This window comes from Debaryomyces hansenii, assembly GCF_000006445.2.
Source record: "Debaryomyces hansenii CBS767 chromosome A complete sequence".
Lineage (NCBI taxonomy): Eukaryota > Fungi > Ascomycota > Pichiomycetes > Serinales > Debaryomycetaceae > Debaryomyces > Debaryomyces hansenii.
The window spans coordinates 1,171,013-1,188,519 of NC_006046.2; the positions used below are offsets into that span (position 1 = coordinate 1,171,013).

Genomic DNA, 17,507 nt, shown 5'->3' on the forward strand with positions numbered 1-17,507 from the left:
TTTTATGGTGTCTTTATGCTATCTTCTAGCTGAATATAGCACGATTATGGGTAGATTTGGCATCGATAGAATGTCAAAATGTATTATGGTTATGAAGCCCGCGCGTTCTTACCAAAACGAATTTTTTTGTCGTCTTCCACTGACCAAACTAAACACCTACTTGTAGAAACTACAGAAACACCAGTTAATTGTGCGATACAGTTAAACATGCTTCAACATTTTCGTCCCGCTCCAGGAGCACTTTCCATAGTCAGATCTCGTGCGGTCATAAAGCCATCATCAATAGTGAGATGCATCTCATTGAAGCCAGATTTTTCAAAATTTAAAAAGATAGAACAGCCACCAGGCTTTATTGTTGGTACTGTTAATGAGCCATATAAACCACCAGGAGCGTCATTCTATGAAGGTGGGTACCACTGGACTTATGAGCGTTTTATTGCTATCAGTTTAGTACCTTTAGCTATGTCCCCATTCATCGGAGGAGTTGAACATCCTATGATCGACTCAATATTTTCCATAGCTTTATTATTCCATTGTCACACCGGTTTCAAATCATGCATTATTGACTATATACCTAAGAGGGTCTACGGCATATGGTATGGTCTTGCAAGCAAATTATTAACTTTCGGTACATTCGTGGGTATGTACGGGGTATATCTCTTAGAAACAGAAAGCAACGGTTTATTCGAGTTAATCAGAAGCATTTGGAACAGTTAGAAGTGTTTGTCACACCAAATACTACTAATACCGCTTCGTACAATTCTCCATTATTTTGCAGCTTATATTATTTATTTTTTGGGAACCCCCTTCAAAATTGCATTTGTATTAGTTGTATGTCCTAGCTGCAACCTCTGCTAGCACATTTTTGTATATATTAGCCTTTTATTAATGATTTATAGACGAATTTATTGTCCTTCTTGTATGTATTTGTAATTTTTGAATCATGCACGATTTCATACCTCAAATGATAACAAGAGATTTAGCAATCTGCAAGAAGCAATTGTGTATCGTTACATCTCCTATAGGTAATGAGTGATACTGAAGATATCAATTACGAAAGAAGGCCGGAGTTCAACGAAGGCTCAGAAAGAGAAAATGTGGAACCTGAACAAAAGCCCGTAGACCATCATGGTTTGCAAACCCCAGGTGAGCTTGAGCCACAGGAAGAGGTTGTCTACGTAGTTAATGACGAACCTGCGTTCAATGTTACGAGGGCATTGTTTATTGGTAATTTACGTCGGCCAATAAATGCAATTGACTTTCAGAATTACTTGAAGGATTTGGCAGCAGCTGGTGGTGATAATATCATTGAGAGAGCATGGTTGAATAGAACGAGAACACACGGTATAGTGCTCGTTGACAAGGAAGAAGGAGCTAAGTATATCAGAGAAAGGTTGAACGGAACAAAATACCCATCGGAAGAAGAGGACGCAAGATTGAAAGATGAACATGATGTTCGTGAAAAAGAGAATTATGAGAAGCAATTGCAAGAATACGAAGAAGGTGAAGATAAGGACTCTTTGCCAGAGCCTGCTCTTCCAAAGGAATATTCCGTGGAGCGAAAGCTGTTATATGTTGATTTCATCCCTGTGAAGGCCATAAACCAATGGATTTATGAAGAAGACAAAGGTCCAAGAAACGGTAAATGGAAAATTGGATATGAGAATAAAGGCGACGATATATTAGCGACCCACGCATTACTATCTGGTGATTTCATGCCACGCTACAACCAAAGACACCATCATCCAAAGTTTGGCAGAGGACGTGGTGGTGGCTACAGAGGTGGATACGGAGGCCCAGTTTATAATAGAAGAGGACTGGGTGGTTATGGTTATAATGGGTCTGGGCCAAAACCATACGGCGTTTATCCTCCAAGAAATGGTTACGATGGCCAACCAAGAAGAGGCGGTTATCGTGGTCGTAGGGGAGGATATTATCCAAATAATGGTGAAAGAAGTAGTTATGTGCCGGGAGACTCGAATAGAGAAGAACGTGGTAGATATTCACGTACTGATTCATACCAACCAAGGTCTGAATATAGAGAAAGGTCCTGGGAAGGTTCGGCAAGAACCAGATCCAGGTCACCTTTGTAATTTGATACATGTAAAGTAGTTCTTAGAAGTCTCCAACGATTTATTTATGCAGATGGGAAAATTCTTCAAAATATACGTTAATATACAGTAAGCATATAAATATTAATATACAAGGGGCTCCTCGTCACTGACGATCATATTTTCACAACTTATATCCATTTTATTTTCATTATCTATGTCGCGATCTTTGTTAGTTAATATAGTTTCGTTGTCAGCAGTATCATTATGATCATCACTTATAGGATCCGAATTATTATTTTGTGACTTTGTTGGCGTAACATTTGAACTATTGGATGTGATGTCCTCGAGAGTACTGTTAGATATATCCATTCTATCTTCGTCTGGATCTAATTCGTTTCGTCTTTGTTTGCAAGGACTCGGCTTGTCATCTATGCGTGCTCGTTTTGCAGCATACTCTTGTGTGGACTCAGATTTCATTTCATTAGCATCTTTCTCTCTTCTCCGCCTCGAGGGAGAAACAGAGGGTGTGTTCCCATTCTTATAATCTTCACTCCCGTTTTCCGGATTTTTCTGTCCTTTAGCATTCTGCTGTTCGTCTGCCGGTGGAGATGAAATGAGCATTGGGTCAAGAACCAGACTATTTCCATCCGGCAGGTTTTCTTTAACAGGACTTTCGGTCTTCAACCAAGGTATAGGCACTAACGGGATTGTCTGTACTGTCTGATTTGTAGGTGGGTTTGTTGTCTTTGAGCCGCCCAGAGTAGGATTCACGAACGTAACTTCTGGATAATCAAATATTGAAGATGCTACCACCACCAACTTCGAAAACGAATTGAAATATTTCAACACTTGGGTATTGTTTGAAAGTGCATAACCCTCTTTTTCCGGGTGTAACATTATCTCTGCAATTCTCTGGATTGTGAACGGCGGCTTATCCAGAAATACATCCTTCAAATGCTTGACAATCTTGTCCTTCGTCCTATTTATTGACTGCGGAAGATCAACTCCGCGGGGTCTTTTACTATACCGTTCGCCATATTTGTCTGATATGCTAGCAATTTCCTCTAGTCTAATTATTAATTTCGGTAGTATATCGGACGACCATATTGCATTAGGTAGTTCTTTATATTGTTTCGAAAATACCACATCCTCGAATGTTTCAGCCAACTGCGGTTCCAATGGAGGAATCACCAATTCTGGCATGACGTGTATATCCTAGTAGAATACCGTATGATTCTATAAATAATGTTATAAAGCTTAGGTTGTTTACTGATGAGGAAACGCGATTATCAACGCGCTTAGATATGGAGAAGCTTTAAACCTCTATCATTAAATATTTTTACAACTGGCTTATTTACAATATAAATGTTTCCGTAAGCAATAGGGATACTTCGGATACATATAAGGAAGTCAGCATGCTATGTGGGTAAACGCTTAGCAAACCAATGTTGCTGTAAAATAGATCTTGGTTTAGCTGTGAAATTTAGACCGCCTCCAAAACGGCCACTTTATTTTACAAATCCTTACATGTCAAAGACATTTGATCCGATACTCGGATATATAGCAGGATAATTTATTGTTTCCAACTACATGTTTGGCATCGTAGAGATATCATGTTGAACAGTAGATAAGGCCTAAATGTTAGGGCACATATTTACGCTTGACACGGTAAATATCAACATGGACGAATTTAGCACACAAAAGAATTTTTCATTTGATTGACCAGTTTTGATAGCTAGGTAGTTTGTTTCCGATAAAGCATAGTAAGGTGGTATAGAAATGGCATTCATCAGAGCTTGTGTGAGACAGTTACAGGCTCCTGTAGCGGGTGCATTAAGAAGCAGAACCCCAAGACTCATGTCTTCTCCAATAATTAGATATAATTCATCAAGCACTAAGACTTCTGAAAAAAATGATTTCAGTTTAGCTGCTCAAGTTTTTCCATTGAATAAAGAAAGCATTACCGAGGGTGATGTTGACGAATGGTTAAATGCTGTTCAACAATTAAAAGGAGGCAAGAGTCATGTTGAATCCGAAACCGAAGTTTACATCTCACAATTGGCTCACCCAGAGCCATTTTTGGAAGAAAAGTTTGAACCAACCGAAGAGCAACTTGCTGAAGTTGAGGCATTTGCGAACAAAAGGATCCCGCTTCCCTCCAATCCTACCATCGACAATTTCACAAACCTTATTATGAGAGACGGTAAAAAATCAAAAGCACAAAAAATCTTATCCAGAGCATTATATATTGTCTACTTGAAGACCAGAAAAGATCCTTTAGTGATATTGGAAGAAACATTAGATAAAATGGCGCCATTAATGGCTACCAAGGTTCAAAAAACTGGTGCAGCCAAGAATAGAACCGTCCCATACCCATTAAAGAAAAGACAAAGAAATAGATATCCAATCACCTGGATCTTGGAAGGTGCTTCAAAGAAGAAGTCCCCAGACTATTCAGTTAGGTTATCTGAAGAAATCATTTCTGCTTACGAAGGTAAATCATCTGGTTATGATAGAAAAGCCCAAATGCACAAATCTGCTATGGCCCATAGAGCTTATATTAGATTATGAGGAGCTTCATTGTTGATAATAATCTCTACATCATGTATATAAGAATCATTAACCATATGTTTAAAATTCACGATTTATCGAAATTATCTGTATAATTTTATTGTATTTTGCGTAAAATAATTAGTCTGTATTTTGTAGCCACAGAAGTATTTCTATGGTAAATTTGTCATTCCAGCTCAAATACATTATTTGCTAGTTATGACTTAAGTTCATACCTTTTGAAGACTTCTTAAAAACATATATCATTTAGTGTATGCTTCATTCGAGAAGGTAGAAAAAAAGACTAATGCATTCTTTACAATACACATTTCATGATCTTCGTTACAAAGTTGAATACTATAGAACCCGATACAAACAGAGATATTATAGCAATGATCGAAATCCCAGAGTTATACAAACGAAGCTAAAGAACCAACGGCTTCTCTCTCTAAGAACCCAACCTCACGATAAATACTTCATAAAACCTGGCGAATTCTTGGCCCTAGTCCCCAAAAAATTGGACAGGAATATTAATCAAATCATTGAAGTGGACACTTCAAGATACTTAAAGGCACTGTTTTTGAAACAGAGAGATTTGTTTAAGGGGTATGATGATAATGCATTGACGGAAAAATCGTACTCAGGGTTCCATATGGAACAAAACAAATATGGAAATATTCGCAGCTATTCGGGTTCAGTATATTTGAATACATCATTTACTGATATTCCAAACACTTTCAGACATAATACAAATACAGCCAGTCAACGATCTTCTCTGTTTTCCATTTTGAGTCCTGCCCAGTCAAATAGCTTTGAGGAAATCGAATCCAATCGACAGCATCATTTGTGCACATCTAGGAGTACATCACCATTAATAGATTTGAACTCTATTACCTCGGATATAAATGGAATCCCATTCGTCAATCCAAACAGTCATTATCTAAATAGATCTGTTATTTCTCCGTCTGATGATCTATTCGACTTTGAAAATGTGAAAATTTCGCCAATTGGCACTTCTGGAATTCAATCCTTCGGTTCAAAGATGCAAAATCTTAGTCTTAAACGTAAAACCTCCATCAACAGCGAAAAACGTAGAACCAAAGTTCAACACTCTTGGAAACTCGTTCTTAATGCTATCTCATTATCTGCTGCAAAGGTGTCCGTTGGATTATCGCCAAAAACATGTCACGACTTCGAAAATTTGACACCTGATTTCATAAATGCAAAATCTGCAGAAAACAAGATCAGTATAGCAAACGGTAAGTACAGCAAAAGTGACATATTTAATGGAAAAGAATGTTCAAAGGAATACAAAGGTACCATAGAACAAAGCAGGTTCACTGATGGAAATATCCAAAAGTACTCAACGATTAACGATTCAATCGCTCAGACTCATTATTATAATGAAAGTGGTTTCTTGTCGATGTACAATTACAATTCTGATAATGAATCATGATTAGGGGCCATATTTATATAAAGTAATAAATTTTGCAATCATAACATTATTCTCAAAAAATTGGAAATGTAGGTAACAAGTGTGTTAAGGACGAGAAAAGAAATTACCGATTATAGTAAAATCTGTTAGAAAGATGAACTAACACCATTTAAGGACACTTTAAGCAAGCAGAGATATCGTAACAGTGAAGTATACGTGACCTACTAAGTTTAGGATTCTTCATGAAGTTCCATTATGGAATAATCTAAATCCTGCATATTGATTCACTGTCTAAATGAACTTGAAAATGATGATTTGTTAATTGTCAACAACAACTGCTATGATCAATAATGGCATCCCAAATACACTTCTTGGATATAAAAGGGAAGACCTTACTTTCAAGGGATTACAAAGGAGATATTCCTTCTAATACGATTGAAAAATTCCCACTTTTATTGTTAGATCTTGAGAATGATGAAAATAATGAAGAGTCTAACTATAAGCCATTTGTAAACTATCAAGGAATAAACTATATCTATATCAATCATAATAATTTATACGTATGTGCATTAACAAGAAAGAATGATAATGTCATGGCAATAATTGTATTCTTATCGAAATTGATTGAGGTTTTAACCGAGTATTTCAAAGTATTGGAAGAAGAATCAATCAGAGATAATTTCGTTATAATATATGAATTATTGGATGAAATGATGGACTTTGGACATCCACAAACCAGCGATACACAAATCTTAAAGCAATACATCACCCAGGATTATTTCAAACTCATCAGAAAAACATCCCTGAGACTTGTTCAACCACCTAATGCAGTTACCAATTCTGTTAATTGGAGAAGTGAAGGAATTGTCTATAAGAAAAATGAAGCCTTTTTGGATGTGGTTGAGTCCATCAATATGTTAATAAACGCGCAAGGACAGGTATTGAATAGTGAAATTTTAGGAGAAGTCAAAATTAAGTCTCACTTAAGTGGTATGCCAGACTTAAGGTTAGGGTTAAACGATAAAGGTATCTTTAATAATGAGTCTAATAATAAAAATATCGATCTAGAGGATATAAAGTTCCACCAATGTGTTAGATTATCAAAGTTTGAAAATGAAAAGATTATTACATTTATACCCCCTGACGGCGAATTTACCTTAATGTCTTATAGATTGTCGTCTAACCAATTTTTGGTGAAGCCATTGATTTTGGTCAATTGTAAGACCAAAGTCCATAAACATTCAAGAATAGAGATATTATGTTCTGTCAAGGCTCAAATCAAGAAAAGATCTGTTGCTAATAACGTGGAGATCGTGATCCCATTACCAGATGATGCCGATACCCCAAAGTTTACTCCAGAATATGGGACTGTTAAATGGATACCAGAGAAGGCTTGTTTGATTTGGAAGTTGAAGACTTTCCCAGGAGGTAAGCAATTTCACATGAGAGCTGAATTAGGATTACCTTCGGTAGTTGATTCAGAAACTATATTGTCCAAAAAGCCAATTAAGGTTAATTTTTCAATCCCTTATTTTACCACGAGTGGTATCCAAGTCAGATATTTAAGAATTAATGAACCAAAATTACAATACCAGTCTTACCCTTGGGTCAGATATATCACCCAGGCAGGAGAGGACTATACCGTTAGACTCAAATAAGTATATAAGCAATACATTTATTTTGCATCGGTAGGCCTAAATAATTATATAAATTCAATAAATTTATTGCAGTTAATATATATTACGGTTTAAAGACAAACGAGCATTAAAAAAAAAGGCAGGATAACTCTTTTATTGATGACTGATGATAAAATCAAATTTGCTGTCCATAATTGTATTAAGACATATGAATTAACGTCAAAGTCGAAGAGATTTTCTAGACTAACATTTGAACATGAATCAAAGATAGCCAAGTCGATCAATTTGAACCATAAAGAGAAATTTTTGGACATTCTATCCAAAAGAGATCATTACATTGGGAAGTTGAATAAACTACTAAATGATTCAATAACAGATGAAGCAGATCACAGCAGCAAGGGTCAAAACAGACTAGTAGCCGGGCCAGATCCAAGGTACATCACCAATAGACATCATGCGAAGCAATATATCATAAATAACGTATTGCCAAACACAAATAAACTGCAAATAATAGAACAATTAATATCTAAGCATTCTAAACTTCAAGACAATTACAAGGAGTCTAGAGAGTCCATTTTAAAGGGACATAAGGATTCAATTAAAAATTTACAACCAAATACGAAGTTATCAAAGTTATCAAATATAAATGCACAAATTAAAGATCATAGCATAAATAACAAACGAGTTGAACTAACCAATGAATTGGATGCGTTAGACGATATGATAATATTCAATTCAAAACAGTATAGTATTGAAACTTATGAAACGTTACAGAGTTTGAAGATACCTTACTTTTTTATCGATGAGATGTACAAATATCCTCAATTAGATGATGATAGGGTATATATGCTAGACTTATTAGTTGATTTGTTAACTGAAAAGAAACCTGTAAATAGATAGATTATATATTTAACGTAACATTTGAGCTTATGAAAATACCAAGCTTATTGGGTATGTAAGAAGTTATAGGCATAGCTATAATAAATAGGCAAAAAGGATACGTTACAATTAGTTTTTTGGTTCAATCCATTCATTGGACAAATATATTACAATCCTTTCATAGGACATAAAGGTATATAAAATGCAGATAAAAAATAAAGATAAACAGAATTAAAAAAAGCCAGGCTGAAAATCATGATTATACCAAATCAGTAACACAACCCAACGAAGCATCACTGACTAACTTAGAATATTTAGCCAATGTACCTCTTGTATATCTTGGCTTTGGTGGGGTCCATTCCTTCTTTCTTTCGGCTAAAATATCTTCAGATACTAATAAGTCGATTCTATTGTTTTCAGCGTCAATAACAATTTCATCACCATCATGCACTAACGCAATTGGTCCACCAACTGCAGCTTCTGGAACAATATGACCAATTAAGAAACCATGAGAGCCACCAGAGAATCTACCATCAGTTAATAACGCAACGTCTTGGCCTAAACCGTAACCCATTAATGCAGAAGAAGGCTTCAACATCTCTGGCATACCAGGGCCACCTTGAGGACCTTCGTATCTAATGACACAAACAGTCTTTTCACCTTTCTTGATTTCGCCATTTTCTAAAGCAGTAATGAATGCCATTTCATCATCGAAAACTCTAGATTTACCCTTGAAATAAGTACCTTCCTTACCAGTAATTTTACCGACAGCACTACCTGGAGCTAAAGTACCCTTTAAAATTTGTAAGTGGCCACTTGGCTTTAATGGGTTAGATAAGGGTCTGACAATTTCTTGTTCAGCTGGCAAGCCTTTAACAGATTCCAAATTTTCTTTGATAGTCTTACCTGTGACAGTATATTGAGATCCATCAATTAAACCTTCCTCGAATAACAACTTCATGACAGCTGGGGTACCACCGTACTTTTGTAAGTCAGCCATAACGTACTTACCACTTGGCTTGAAATCGGCTAATAATGGAGTGGAGTCCGAAATTCTTTGGAAATCATCGACAGTTAAGTCAACACCAACGGTGTTTGCCATGGCAATCAAATGTAAAACGGCATTAGTAGAACCACCAGTAGCGATAATATAAGTGATTGCATTTTCAAAAGCCTTCTTGGTCATGATATCCATTGGCTTCAAGTCAAGGACTAACAAATTCTTGATGGCATCACCGACAGTAGCACATTCATGTGCCTTTTCCTTCGAAATGGCTGGGGCACTGGACGAAAATGGTAAGGACATACCTAAAACTTCAGCAGCAGAGGCCATGGTGTTGGCAGTGTACATACCACCACATGCACCAGCACCAGGACATGCATTCTTAATGATATCCTTTCTTTCGCCCTCATTGATCTGGTCCGATAAGAATTGACCATACGATTGGAACGCAGAGATGATATCAATCTTGTCAGGAATAATCGAGTTACCACAAGTTGGAGAACCTGGCATAATAGTACCACCGTAAACCATAATAGATGGTCTGTTGTGTCTACCCATAGCCATCAAGGTACCTGGCATGTTCTTGTCACACAGCGGAATTGCGATGTTGGCATCGTACATCTGGGCCATCATCATGGTCTCAAACGAGTCAGCAATAATTTCACGCGATTGCAACGAGTATCTCATACCATCAGTACCATTAGTGATCCCATCCGAGACACCAATCGAGTTGAACTGCATCCCCTTCAAACCGGCTCTGTTAACAGATTCGGTCACCTTGTTGTTCATCTCCATCAAGTGCATGTTGCACGGATTTCCTGACCACCAGACAGATCCAACACCAACCTGTGCCTTGTTCATATCTTCTTCATCAAACCCGGTCGCATACAACATCGCTTGGGATGCCCCTTGCGACTTGGGCTGGGTCACAATAGAAGAGTACTTATTTAACTTGTTGTCACAATTCAAAGCAGAATTGGAAAATAACCGGATGTTTCTACCTCCTAAGTTACGTTTACACTTTGTCAATGCACTCATGTTGTAATTCTTCCTATAATATAGTCTGATACAGTCTAATGCTTGTAGAATGTTCGATTTAATACTCTAGTATCTTTAGTTTTTGTATACCGATTGTGACTCAAGTGAAAAATTGACAAATAATTTTATATACAGGATCAAATCCACTAGCGATTAAGTAGTGCAAGTGCCACGAAAGTCCGCTGCTCCAATCAGTAGTGCTCATTAAATAAGCACTTGCAGCCATTTGGCCCTTTGGCCGGTCGGCCGAACCCAGTGCGATCATTTTGGTAATTTTGGTAATGTTGGTAATTTTGGTTACCATATATTATATGGACCTCACACGCACACTTTTTCCGGAAACCGATTCCTTCCTTTTTCCCCACCCAGGGTCGTTTCCGATACTGACGTAAACTGCTGGTAATGATACAATATAACGCCTAGTGCGCCTAAAATTGCGCTAATTGGCGAATTAGGCGCAATGCGAAGCATATTCCCTGCGGATGTACGACTGAGAGCATGGTAGACCAACGAGGATGAATAGCTAGGAAATGCTCTAATTGCAGAAATAGTTAAGTAGTAGTCATATGATGACAAATTATAAATAGGTGCTTAATAGTTAAAATATGAGATGTAAAATGCCGCTGGTATGAGAGAATGCTGGTAGGTGGCAGTTGGGTAGCGAAAACCGGTGGAGGGATAAAAGACGTATCACATGACTGTAACGATAAAAAAAAAAAATATGGAAGCCGAGGGTCACGAAATGGACTGGGACATAATTGTAGAAAAGTTTATCATAGCGACCACTTTATACCACATATTGGAGTATAGAGACGATACGTAAGGGTTATAGAAACGAAAACAGAATGGCGGAAAAAAGACTATTCAAGGAATATAATCAACTCAAGAAAACCCCGGCGCACGAAGCTAATCCACAGATTGTATCGCTTTTGCCAGTGGATATGTCTAATATTCTTGAATGGGAGGCAGTTGTGAGTAAACCAGACAAAAGCGGGAGTAGGTACTATTATAATGGGAAATGGAGACTTAATATTACGGTGCCTACCACGTATCCACTTACACCACCTAAAATAGAGTTTGATAAGTCCACACCGATATGTCATCCCAACATTAATATAGATACGGGGGAAATCTGTTTAGACATATTAAAGCAAGAGGGATGGTCACCGGCATGGAACTTGCAGTACTTGGTGGTGGCGATATTGATGCTCATTGACGACCCAGAGCCGGATTCGCCGTTAAATATTGATCTGGCGAACTTATTCAGACAGGACAAGACTGCGTTTGAGAGCGTGGTGCAGTATTACATGTGGAAATACGATACATTTTGTACATCAGATGGGGGAGACAAAGACATTACGGGAGTGAAGGGGAAAGGGGTCGAAATTGTTGTAGAGTCAGACTTGGATATTGAGTCGATGGAAGTTTCCAATGATGCGAGCAAAGCTATCCATGAAATAAAAAACCAAGCACAAGAAATTGTCAACGAGACCAATTCGGTATTAGTAGGATCACCTTCACATGATGAAAATCACACATTTTCTTACAGACTTACAAGGCCTATTGTACCTACCGACACCCAAAGTGACATTAAATCGAAATTGGATTTAAAGCTTAGTAAGATTGATTCTTTGAAGGACAGATTGAATATGGCCAAGTCGTTGGAGTCAACGGGCACTGACCAACATGTTCCAAACTACAAGGTGATCCATGACGTGGGAGAGGAAGTTACAAAACAGTTTATTGCGAAGGTTGATGAAATTGGCCATTCGTCTAGCTCATCTCAAGGATCAATTGAAGACCCACACGCGGATGATGATTTACAAGGTGTGAAACAAAAGGTAACTGCAAATGTTACCAAACAAGTAGAGATATTGTGTCTGAAATCGGTATCGCCTGATACCACAGAATTTCAGGAGAGCATTAAAAATAATAATAATACCAATTATGGTAATGGAGAATTAGAAAGGGTTAGACAAAACTTCATGAGGCAAGTAGATGACAAAATAAAGAAACACGAGGAGTATATTAGAAGGCTGCAGTCTAATTCTCCAAGTCCAGCCAATCCGTTATATGAGACTCAAATGAACCAAACTTCGAAGCTGGAACCATATTTATCTAGCACCAGTAATAGGCCGAGAAGTCCGCTTGTTGAAACGTATAGTCAAGAAAAGCATACAATAAGCGAACCCGAAGGTGGCTTCATTGATAATTATGATATAGAAGGACACACTCATAAAAACGCTCCGATAGCCCAGCAACCAGAATCTGGCAACTTGCGATCTGAAACCCCACCACCTCGCAAATCAAGTTCGTCTGCTGGGCTGTCAGCAACTCCAAAGTCTGTGCTAAGCCAAGAACTGGATGCGGGTGTTGATACGCCCTTACAAAGAACCGACTCAGGATCATCGACAAGATCGTCGTTCTCCAGTTTGAAGAAGTCGCTCTCCAGAAAGAACTCGAAGTCAAAGACTAGTTCGCAGGACGATTCCGACATCTCAAAGAAAAAGAGGTTCCTGAATTTGCTCAAATCGAAGCCAGGTGACAGATAGGATTCTATTTATCTTCCCCTAGAGACAATACTAGAAACTTTCATAACGATTAACGAACTATTACATATCTATTTAATAAAATATATATTTAAATTTATGTAATATCCACGGATAACTTTGTGACTTTTGCTCCATATGTTATCAAAACCCAGCCATGGTTTCTGTAATTCATTTTCACGTCAATATTAAGAACTCCTTATACTATCAATATGGAAGCCAATACTAAGTACAATTTAGTAGAAGAACATTATTCAGCGCATGTGAATAAGCTGACATCTGATAATACATTAATCGACTACAATCAAGAAGTCGCCGCATCGTTTGGATATTCGCTTGATGACTTGAAAACAATCCCTACCGAATCCAACTTGGGAGTTTCCTGCGGAAACCCCCTTTCTCTTGCAAACTTGAAAGAAGGAGAAGTGGTAGTTGATTTAGGATCGGGCGGTGGAATTGATGTATTTCTTGCTGCCAAAAAGGTCGGTCCACACGGAAAATCTATAGGCATAGACATGCTAAAAGAAATGATTAAAGTTGCCAGAACCAATGCAGAGAAGGGAGGCTATACGAATGTCGAATTTATTGAAGCACGTATAACTGATATCCCACTTAAAGAGGAGACTGCTGATGTAGTTATTTCCAATTGCGTGTTAAACTTGGTCCCTGACGACGAAAAGCCAACAACTTTTAAAGAAATATATAGGTTATTAAAGTCGGGTGGAAGAGTTGCTATATCAGACCTTTTATCAGTTAGAGAATTACCAGATACAATTAAGAATAACCTAGCGTTTTACGTCGGATGTGTCTCTGGAGCAAGAAGTGTCGGCGAGTACGAGAAATGGCTTAAGGAAGCAGGGTTTCTGCGTGTCGTGATAGTTAACACGAATAAAGATCTTAATGTTTACAAAGAAGGGGCATTGATGTCGGATTGTGCACAAAAAACGTCATCTAAGGATGGATCAGATGTCATGAACAAGGACGAGATCAAGGATGTTAACTTCAACGACTATATTGGTTCATATCAAATATATGCCCTTAAGGATTAGTTTGGCAATTGACTTTAATAGATTGACTATATACTGGTAAATATTATATAATATGTAACTATCTTATTTACCTGACCAAACTGAAATGCAATCTTAAATACATGCCTAGGGAACATTGGCCTGTACAAATGGCTAAACGAAATTGTTACAAAATATGACATAGATTATAAGTAAAATTTATATAATACCAAAATAACTAATTTAATTCAATAGCTGAAGTATCACTATCTACCTCGACCACTTGTCCCGCCTCTTCATCAACATCTGACCATAAAAATTTAATTTTAAAATATTTAGCAACAAAACATAATACCAATAAAATTGGGACCTCTAGTAAAGGACCAAATGTAGCTGCTATGGATTCTTTACTTCCGGAGCCATACAATGAGATTGCTATTGCAAGACTTAATTCAAAATTATTCGACGCAGCAGTAAATGTCTGAGTGATAGTCTCAGTATAACTCGCTGAACAATTTGTTACCCACCTACCTGAAACATTTGGAATTTGTTTTTCGCAACCACATAACAATTCAGTCTCTTCATCAGCGGCGATTTCTCCCCCTTTTCTAGGAGGAATGCGCCCAAGGAACCATCTTAAAAAGAAAAATGTGCCGAACCATGTTATCATAAAGTAGACAGTCAATGGAACAAAGCAACGCAACCCAGATCCTATATCACGAATAAAGTCGTTCCCGGTCTCTATAAAAATTACTATTATTGTGTATAATAAACCTATCAATGCCCAAGGACCAATGAAAGGAAGTATCTTTGAATCAAACGTTTTTATTCCAACGGTGAATCTAGCTGTAAGTCTGATCAAAAAACCAACCGCTAATGGGACACCTAAAAAGAATGCAACACTCTGTGCAACCAACAGATATGTGACACCTGCTCCAGCACCTTGTGCCTTATCGTAATCACCGGTTATCACGTAACAGAAAAATATTTGATACGGTGCATAAAGCACAATCTGAAGTAAACTGTTAATAAGCACAATAACTGCACATAATGAGTTATCACCATCAGATATTTCATTCCAAACCAACACCATAGCAATACATCTCGCCAACCCAATCATGATAATTCCTGTTCTGTACTCGTCTAGGTCAAATAATGTAAGCCACGCAAGACCAAACATCAAAAACGGACATATAATCCAATTTATCACCAACGATATTAATATCGATCTTAAATATTTTTTCAGATTGAAAAAACTGAAAAAGTTTTCCCATTCAACTTTACACAACGGAGGTATCATCATGACTATAAGACCAACGGCCAACGGAACTGAAACACCAACCACCTTAGCTCCATCGAATGCTTCTCGACTGGAAGGTACGTACACCGACAATAATATTCCCAAGATCATGGCTAAAATAATCCAAAGTGGTAATAACTTGTCGACCAAAGAAAGATCATCGAAAACTCGACGTAAGTCGCTAGACATAACTTTCTTACTGCAAACCATGGTAAACTTCCAACTGTATTTCAATAAACACTATTATACAAAAGGCTAACTAAATTTTGTATTCTTATACGAGACCAAAATATTTTTAATTTGTTACCTAATAAAGCGAAAATTTTCGCCCACGTGGGGTAAATATTTCGTAGTACTATATAAGTAAGTAGTTTCTCAGAGAGATGATTTCAGCAGGACCAAAGAATATGTCTGGATTAGAATCAAACATACTGGTAAAGGATTGGTTAGAACTTTACCCAGAGCCCCAATCCACGGCCTCTCGATTGTCTGCCGATGAAGTTTTACAATTGTTGTCGGCCGGAAAATCTTCAACCATTCTTGATTTGAGAAATGACCGTGCACCAGGATTTATTCGCGAGTCAGTTAATGTTCCTGCCACTTCTATCTCTGGATATTCTAACATAAAGGATCAGGTAATTGATAAGATATATGCGGCCAATCCAAATCTAAACTACATAATTGTTCATTGTAATAGTTCAAAGAATAGAGCCACGAAAGTGGCAGGTTGGATTCAAGATTATATTAACGACCAAAAGTCTGAAAATTTAAAGGTTGCCGTATTGAACGAAGGAATTACAGGTTGGTTAGAGAGACCAGAGCCATATAGCACCTTCGTAGAAAAGTATCCTTAAGTGCTTGGATTTTGGGAACGCCTATTTCGAAAATAATGCATATATAACGAATAGAGTTGATGTAGGGACTTGTAATGCGAGTTCAATGTAATTCACCAACGGTAGTATTTCGAGTCTAAATGAGATTACACTAACTACGCGGTAGGCTAACAGAAATAGTATCGAAAATAAAATGAAACGACGGCTACATATACCACATGTAGGATCACTCAAGTATTTTCAATATACGTTAACCAGCCTATTGTCAATAAAGCTCTTCGTTCCTTTGGTATTTCATTTGACTAAAGATACACAGGCCAAGTGGCGTAATGTAGCCACAGACCAAGCACGTCTGATTGGAAGTCACCCATTCTGATATCAACTCAAGCCAGGAATTAACTTAGCATGTATAGACAGCCCCTTTGTACATAAAGCTGGTTCTAAGTGCTCTGCCAAATCGTGGAAGAGATCGTTCTCGAGAAAGAATTCAAAGTAGCAGCGAAATCTCAAAGAGAAAGAGGTTCCTGAATTTGCTCAAATCGAAGCCGAGTGACAGATAGGTTTCTATTTATCTTCCCCCTAGAGACAATACTAGAAACTTTCATAACGATTAACGAACTATTACATATCCATTTAATAAAATATATATTTAAATTATGTAATAACTAAATGTACAAAATTAATTCAACCACAACCGATGGGAACTAACTCTAATGATATCGATATCTTATTGTTTTTTCTATTATATGTTCGCCATAACCTAACGTAATCTTCTTGCTTCTCTTTCGGATTCCATCAAGCACAAAATGTCGTTTTCTCTGACTGGTCCCTTGACGTTTCTGACAATGGTTCTGGAAGCATCTTCTAAGAATTCAACTCTGACTTGAGTGACACCACCTCTTGATCCGGTTCTACCTAAGACTTTGATAACTTTAGCTAAAGTAACTGGGGTTTTAGTATCCTGTCAATTGTTAGTTTTATGTCCACTTCTTGTCTACGTATGGGCCTCTGTGTCCTCCAACGTCCCAACGACGAAAATTTCTCTATTTTTAAAAAAAATTCAATACATCGTTTCCGCTGTCGTCCTCCCTTCTTTATCTATAACATACCATTTTGTATTATATTACTGTTATTATTGATTCAAACTGCTCGAGTTAGTACCAATTTAGCACTAAGAAAAATTTTTCAATATTCCAATCGGGAAGAAATTCCGGGTAACTGA

The 17,507-nt window shown here is 37.4% G+C and overlaps 14 protein-coding genes across 14 annotated transcripts; 9 read left to right on the forward strand and 5 right to left on the reverse strand. All coding sequences in view use genetic code 12, as the record gives it.

Annotated features, from left to right (window-relative positions):
- Positions 1 to 78: 78 nt before the first annotated feature.
- DEHA2D13970g (DEHA2D13970p) lies at positions 79 to 717 on the forward strand (the record flags this gene model as incomplete). The annotated part of the gene is made up of 1 exon (XM_459085.2): positions 79 to 717. One exon carries the CDS (start codon positions 79 to 81, stop codon positions 715 to 717), a length of 639 nt encoding a protein of 212 aa, XP_459085.2.
- Positions 718 to 1,028: 311 nt separating this feature from the next.
- DEHA2D13992g (DEHA2D13992p) lies at positions 1,029 to 2,093 on the forward strand (the record flags this gene model as incomplete). Its single annotated transcript, XM_459086.1, has 1 exon — positions 1,029 to 2,093. The coding sequence occupies one exon, from the start codon at positions 1,029 to 1,031 to the stop codon at positions 2,091 to 2,093; it is 1,065 nt and encodes a 354-aa protein (XP_459086.2).
- A 102-nt stretch (positions 2,094 to 2,195) lies between these two features.
- DEHA2D14014g (DEHA2D14014p) lies at positions 2,196 to 3,257 on the reverse strand (the record flags this gene model as incomplete). The annotated part of the gene is made up of 1 exon (XM_459087.1): positions 2,196 to 3,257. One exon carries the CDS (start codon positions 3,255 to 3,257, stop codon positions 2,196 to 2,198), a length of 1,062 nt encoding a protein of 353 aa, XP_459087.2.
- A 576-nt stretch (positions 3,258 to 3,833) lies between these two features.
- On the forward strand, positions 3,834 to 4,625 carry DEHA2D14036g (mitochondrial 37S ribosomal protein RSM7; the record flags this gene model as incomplete). Its single annotated transcript, XM_459088.1, has 1 exon — positions 3,834 to 4,625. One exon carries the CDS (start codon positions 3,834 to 3,836, stop codon positions 4,623 to 4,625), a length of 792 nt encoding a protein of 263 aa, XP_459088.1.
- Positions 4,626 to 4,911: 286 nt separating this feature from the next.
- On the forward strand, positions 4,912 to 6,060 carry DEHA2D14058g (DEHA2D14058p; the record flags this gene model as incomplete). Its single annotated transcript, XM_459089.1, has 1 exon — positions 4,912 to 6,060. The coding sequence occupies one exon, from the start codon at positions 4,912 to 4,914 to the stop codon at positions 6,058 to 6,060; it is 1,149 nt and encodes a 382-aa protein (XP_459089.2).
- A 329-nt stretch (positions 6,061 to 6,389) lies between these two features.
- DEHA2D14080g (DEHA2D14080p) lies at positions 6,390 to 7,697 on the forward strand (the record flags this gene model as incomplete). The annotated part of the gene is made up of 1 exon (XM_459090.1): positions 6,390 to 7,697. One exon carries the CDS (start codon positions 6,390 to 6,392, stop codon positions 7,695 to 7,697), a length of 1,308 nt encoding a protein of 435 aa, XP_459090.2.
- Positions 7,698 to 7,835: 138 nt separating this feature from the next.
- On the forward strand, positions 7,836 to 8,576 carry DEHA2D14102g (DEHA2D14102p; the record flags this gene model as incomplete). Its single annotated transcript, XM_459091.1, has 1 exon — positions 7,836 to 8,576. One exon carries the CDS (start codon positions 7,836 to 7,838, stop codon positions 8,574 to 8,576), a length of 741 nt encoding a protein of 246 aa, XP_459091.2.
- Positions 8,577 to 8,814: 238 nt separating this feature from the next.
- On the reverse strand, positions 8,815 to 10,596 carry DEHA2D14124g (DEHA2D14124p; the record flags this gene model as incomplete). Its single annotated transcript, XM_459092.1, has 1 exon — positions 8,815 to 10,596. One exon carries the CDS (start codon positions 10,594 to 10,596, stop codon positions 8,815 to 8,817), a length of 1,782 nt encoding a protein of 593 aa, XP_459092.2.
- Positions 10,597 to 10,914: 318 nt separating this feature from the next.
- DEHA2D14146g (DEHA2D14146p) lies at positions 10,915 to 11,067 on the reverse strand (the record flags this gene model as incomplete). Its single annotated transcript, XM_459093.1, has 1 exon — positions 10,915 to 11,067. One exon carries the CDS (start codon positions 11,065 to 11,067, stop codon positions 10,915 to 10,917), a length of 153 nt encoding a protein of 50 aa, XP_459093.2.
- A 374-nt stretch (positions 11,068 to 11,441) lies between these two features.
- DEHA2D14168g (DEHA2D14168p) lies at positions 11,442 to 13,148 on the forward strand (the record flags this gene model as incomplete). The annotated part of the gene is made up of 1 exon (XM_459094.1): positions 11,442 to 13,148. One exon carries the CDS (start codon positions 11,442 to 11,444, stop codon positions 13,146 to 13,148), a length of 1,707 nt encoding a protein of 568 aa, XP_459094.2.
- Positions 13,149 to 13,357: 209 nt separating this feature from the next.
- On the forward strand, positions 13,358 to 14,194 carry DEHA2D14190g (DEHA2D14190p; the record flags this gene model as incomplete). The annotated part of the gene is made up of 1 exon (XM_459095.1): positions 13,358 to 14,194. The coding sequence occupies one exon, from the start codon at positions 13,358 to 13,360 to the stop codon at positions 14,192 to 14,194; it is 837 nt and encodes a 278-aa protein (XP_459095.2).
- A 196-nt stretch (positions 14,195 to 14,390) lies between these two features.
- DEHA2D14212g (DEHA2D14212p) lies at positions 14,391 to 15,662 on the reverse strand (the record flags this gene model as incomplete). Its single annotated transcript, XM_459096.1, has 1 exon — positions 14,391 to 15,662. One exon carries the CDS (start codon positions 15,660 to 15,662, stop codon positions 14,391 to 14,393), a length of 1,272 nt encoding a protein of 423 aa, XP_459096.2.
- A 197-nt stretch (positions 15,663 to 15,859) lies between these two features.
- DEHA2D14234g (DEHA2D14234p) lies at positions 15,860 to 16,306 on the forward strand (the record flags this gene model as incomplete). Its single annotated transcript, XM_459097.2, has 1 exon — positions 15,860 to 16,306. The coding sequence occupies one exon, from the start codon at positions 15,860 to 15,862 to the stop codon at positions 16,304 to 16,306; it is 447 nt and encodes a 148-aa protein (XP_459097.2).
- A 739-nt stretch (positions 16,307 to 17,045) lies between these two features.
- On the reverse strand, positions 17,046 to 17,397 carry DEHA2D14256g (40S ribosomal protein S28; the record flags this gene model as incomplete). Its single annotated transcript, XM_459098.1, has 2 exons — positions 17,046 to 17,246; positions 17,395 to 17,397. 2 exons carry the CDS (start codon positions 17,395 to 17,397, stop codon positions 17,046 to 17,048), a joined length of 204 nt encoding a protein of 67 aa, XP_459098.1.
- Between the last annotated feature and the right edge of the window lie 110 nt (positions 17,398 to 17,507).